The sequence below is a fragment of the Hibiscus syriacus genome, unplaced genomic scaffold, assembly GCF_006381635.1.
Source record: "Hibiscus syriacus cultivar Baekdansim isolate YM2019G1 unplaced genomic scaffold, ASM638163v2 tig00109957_pilon, whole genome shotgun sequence".
NCBI lineage: Eukaryota > Viridiplantae > Streptophyta > Magnoliopsida > Malvales > Malvaceae > Hibiscus > Hibiscus syriacus.
The window spans coordinates 804,339-809,546 of NW_024062539.1; the positions used below are offsets into that span (position 1 = coordinate 804,339).

Genomic DNA, 5,208 nt, shown 5'->3' on the forward strand with positions numbered 1-5,208 from the left:
TCAAAAGGGACATCACATTTATAGAAATAAACCAGGGGATAGAAAGAAAAAAATTAAACTAAAATTAATGGTTTGAAATACAAGTTTATTATATGTCCCAATTCAGTTAGATATGTAGCAGTACTAGTTGAAGAAGATGGTGATAAATGAAACATTATTGGATTACATGAGTCAAAAAATATTGTAGTTATTGAGTTATTTGAGGACACATACAAGTCGATAAACAATTTTATGGCGCTATTGAAAAATGGAAATGAAGTTAGTGAGAAACATACATCATTTGGAATTGACTATTGAAGTTAGTGAGTTATTCTAGTGAAGATGAAGAAACTAAGGAACATGTTTTGGCCAAAGATGATAATGTCTGCGGTGGTGGTACATTTGATTTGGCCATCGATGAAGTTATGGCACCATACCAACCTACACTTCACATGTACGAGATATATTATGATGCGATGAGCACACTTGAATTCATAAACATGCCACATTTAACTCCATATCACATGGCTGAGTCATTCGAAAATTAGGATGAATTTTCAATTGGGATACAATTTGGAGAAAAAATGAAAATACATTGGCGATTAAAGAGTATTTCATCAAAGGATTTGTTGATGTCCATGTTGCAGAGTCCAATCAAAGTAACCTTATATTCGAAGTGTGTTAAATATGGCCCAGAGTGTAAGTGGAAGATCAAAGTGTCAAAAATTCAAAGGCACGATGCTTGGGTTATCACTAGGTATAATGGTCATCACACATGTTTGTGAAACTCATAGAACAAGACCATCGATTATTGAACTCTGATGTAATATATGAATACGTGAAGGTATTGGTTGAAAAAAATCCAAGGATTCCTGGTTCAGTGTTAGCTGCATTTATTTGAAGCCAATTTGGATACCAAGTAAAATACGACAAGGTTTGGAATGTGAAGTTGAAGGTAATGTAGCTGACGTATGAAGATTGGGATACACCATATACTAAGCTACCATATTTGTTACAAGAAACAAAGCGATTCATCCTAGGAACCATAATTAATTCTCAAACCATGTCTACATATGATGAAGAAGCCCAACTTGTTCCAGGGACAAAAATATTTTCTTTGACATTTTATGGTATTCAAGTAATGTATAAAAGTATTTTCATTTTGCAAATTCATGGTCCAAGTAGATGGTACATGGTTGTACGATCAATATAAGCATGTATTTTTTTTAACATTTACGCAAGATGGTGAATGAACTATCTTCCTAGTTGTATTCTTAATTATTGAAGGAGAGACAATAGAGGCTAGGGATATCTTTTTGACCAAACTACGTCAATATGTCGTTCAAGAATATGGTGTTTTCTTGATATATGATTGAGGAACAAGTATTTTGGTTGTAATTGAATGGTCAGGAAGTCATTGAATACCTCTGCATGTATATCCTACATTTTATATCCTCCATATTGGTAAGAACAATATCGATTAGTTCCATAATGCTCGCATTCGCAGCGAGGTAGTAAACATGACATGGATAAGTTTTATTTTATTTTTCAATATTTGTGTATCCAATTATGTGTTTTTAATTGATGTTCAACAAAATATATATTATGAAATAGGGTACAAACTACGCCAACTAAATTTTGATAAGAGGTTGGAAAATTGGAAATTGTTTTATGGTGAACATTTTTTGAACTAGCCTTTGAAAATTCAACATGAAAAATGGTCGCAAGCATAGAATGGTGGTCAAAGATATAACATAAAAACAAACCTTGCTAAGGTCATTAATTCAATACTAAAAGTTACATTCATCTCCCAATAACGAGTATGGTGAAAGATACGTACTTTAGGTTGGCTAAGGTTTGATCCAATAGAGGAAGAGAGATTGAGTGTCTTATAAATAGAGGTCAAACTTGGGCACCTATAGTGGTAGAAGTAATGGAAGCAAATGAGCAATTGACAACCTTAATGTTTGTTCATAACTTTGGCCGAATTGGTCATACATTTGTTGTTTCATGCATATGTTGCAATGAAAGAGGATAAGTTCAAACATTTAGATTTGATTTAGTATAGAGATGGTGTCATTGTGGTCACTTTCAGGAATGGAGATATCCATGTGCTCATGCATGTATGTATACTGATATAATCGTGTACACTTATGTTCATAATGGCTTTCATCTATAGAGGATATTAAATGTCTACAGCTATGCATTCGAACAGACCCAAAATGAATCATATTAGCCAAAAATGGCTCATGACGAATGACTGTCAAATCGAATACTTTGTAGATGTCCAAAGGGTCGAGATGAGTCCACTCGTATTATACCAGTATGGATTTTCATAATAGAGAGAAAGATCAACTGAAAATGTACGGATTATATAGGTGTGGAGTTCATTAATGAAGTGTCCAAATCTACCAAGATATATGCATCAACAATAATAATATTTGTATTTGTATTTAAATGAACGAATATTTAAATTTTTGGTTTTATTTCAATTTAAATGAATGTGATGTATAAATTCTCATATTTTATTTGAATGAATGAATGTTTGGTTTTTCCTATTTATTTTTGAATCACTGTGATTGATTTCTATATTTTGTTTGAATTAGTGTGATAAATTAAACTAAATTAAACCATCTAAGTTAAAGAATGAATAACATTTTGTTTAATATTAGGAAATAAATAATAGTGGATTGTTTATAATTCTTGTCAGTGTCGGGGTGTTATGGAATAATAATGTCTAGGCGAATGTCGATTGCGTTGTGACCTTTGTTGTTGCCCAGGAATGTGGTAGCCATCCTCCTCATTCACTGAGGCCATATGATCCGTTGTTGTAAATATTCCTCCACCACCCTACTCTTCCATCCAACCACTCTACTCTCTCATTCCACCACTTTGCTCTCCCATCTCTGTTGCAAATGTAGACTGACAAATAGTCGTATTTGACATCATAGATGTCATGTGCTCAAAATCATACGTTGATTCAAACATGGGAGAGTAGATGGTGCCTAAGGATGGATTAACTCGGGTGGATGAGGTCGAGTATGTATGTCGGAACAGTAGAATCATCAAATGCTTGATGAATCGATCCCACTTCACGGTGAGAAGAACTTTCACTCACACTCGATATAGATTTTTCAGTTTTACCATATATTTTTAATATTTTTGAAATTGTCACCTTTCACTTTGTGTTCTCAAATACGACTTTCCATTATCCTAATAATAATTAAGGTAAGTTGAAGTCTGAAAATCATAGTCATCATCTTGAATGAGAGTAAGAGCTGGCAATAATTAACCTCTGTTGTTCTAAATTTTTTAATCGCTTATTTCGATCTTATAAATCTAAATCCTAAAGAAAATTCAGTCCACTGATCATTGCTTTTTTTGGGAACGACAAGAGAATGTAAACTAATCGGTACTAGTATGTAGCGAGGCTCGAAGAATATCCTTGTGGAACATAGAGGCTACTTCAGTCGGAACTACCTCAAAAGCTTAGAACTTAAACTGTTGGGTCCATGCCAGCCACTCCATGCTATCAGCTAGCTTATTCTTTTCCCGTGAACAAACAGAAGCTTAAAATTCCAGCTTTTAGAAATTAAATTCTAAATATGTGGATATTCATGAGTTTATTGGGCGATCTCAATGATTAAAGGATGGAATAGACGATGGAGAATCACATACTTTAGAATCAGTAAAATCTAATGGTAAAAGAAAGAGACCAAAAAATAAGAAACTAAGGTGTTCAATAATATATTTGTGGAGTTTGAGATATTATTCGATTAAACGGATACTGAATTGGTGTTTAGAATGATGAAATGGGTTTAAATGAAACGGATAGAAAAAATAAAATAAGAAAAATTGAGGGGAAAAAAAAGGGAGAAAAATATGATTTTATAAGTTCAAAACTACACCGTTTTGATATAAAATTTAATGAAGAAATTTGTATTTTACGCATGTATATATACCAAGAAGGATGGGTCGATAGGAAGCCAACTGTTATCATTTCCGCCGCATCCAAGAGCTGCTGTTAGAAAGAAAAGAAAGGAGGGGTGAGAAATGGCAGCTCCAGCCATGGCAAGCGGAACACCTAAGGTCCTCTGTTCCGCCGCAAGTCACCACCGACTGAATACCGCTTCAAGGTTGAATGGCTCCGTAAAGTTTCTCATCGACGCCAACAACCGCTCCTTAACTAGCTCGTTTCAACGCTCATTTCCCATTCGCGCTGTTGACTCCCAAACGGATGAAGAAAATCCAAGTGTCGATAAACCCAATGCTGCTTCCATCACTCAGGTCAGTTACTTTCTAATGTCTCGTTTTGTGGTGGCTGAATTAAAAATGGGTATTCTTCAAAAAGCCCTAAATTTGTTGTAATTCGGTTGAATTCTATTACAAAATTGAATCATGTAGTTTAGAATCTGATTGTGCAAAACAGGAAGATGTGAGTTATATATGGAAATTAGGAGGTGGTTCAGTGGTGGGTGCAGCTATAATCAAGTATGGAAGCATACTTTTTCCAGAGATTACAAGACCAAACATCACACAGGCTTTGGTCATGATTTTGACGCCCGTTATTATTGCCGTTTTATTGTTGATAAAGGAAAGTCGTGCTAAGCAATGAAGCGCAGATCAGTGCGTATAATCTTCTATTTGGCTTTAGACAAGTTGTCTTATGAATTTCTCAGTTTTAGTTTTGTACACTCATACCTGAGCAACTCAAAATGCTATTGCAAATATTATTCACGACTTATTTGTTTGTTTTAATACTATTACAAGATAGAATATGTAAGATATGTTTATAATCATTTTTTTTTATTATTGACAACAAATACTTGGCAGACATAATTATTCAAACTCAGAATTATTGTTGTCTGATGTCTGATGGTAGTTGCTGGTACAATGCTATTGACGCTAATGCTATTGAACTTAAAAAGCCTTTTGGAAATGTTGTTGGGTGGACATTGGTGAGGAGTTTTTTGATGTTGCGGAATTACAGTCGTGGCTTCCGGGACATATTGAAATGTAATGTGTCTGTTTTGGTATTTAATTATTTAATAACAGGGTAATCAAAATAGGAACAATTTAAAAGTTGAGTGATTCAATTGAACATTTTTAAATTTTAGTGATTAAAATAAGAGCGAAAAGTTAGTTGAGTGATGAATAATATAATTTACCCTTCTTTTAAATTTAAGGGTCAAAATACTTTAGAGTGATTAAATTGAACATTTTTAAATT

The 5,208-nt window shown here is 33.7% G+C and overlaps 1 protein-coding gene across 1 annotated transcript; it reads left to right on the forward strand.

Moving 5' to 3' along the window:
- The first annotated feature begins 3,982 nt into the window (after positions 1–3,982).
- Positions 3,983–4,659, forward strand: LOC120211044. The gene is made up of 2 exons (XM_039209664.1): positions 3,983–4,266; positions 4,409–4,659. The coding sequence occupies exons 1-2, from the start codon at positions 4,033–4,035 to the stop codon at positions 4,592–4,594; spliced, it is 420 nt and encodes a 139-aa protein (XP_039065595.1). The 5' UTR covers positions 3,983–4,032; the 3' UTR covers positions 4,595–4,659.
- Positions 4,660–5,208: the final 549 nt, after the last annotated feature.

What these genes read in the sequence shown, in the direction of transcription:
- LOC120211044 (XM_039209664.1), top strand. Translation starts at nt 4,033, where the DNA reads ATGGCAGCTCCAGCCATGGCAAGCGGAACACCTAAGGTCCTCTGTTCC. An exon ending in ATGCTGCTTCCATCACTCAG is followed by an intron (nt 4,267 to 4,408) that starts GTCAGTTACTTT and finishes TGTGCAAAACAG; the next exon opens with GAAGATGTGAGTTATATATG.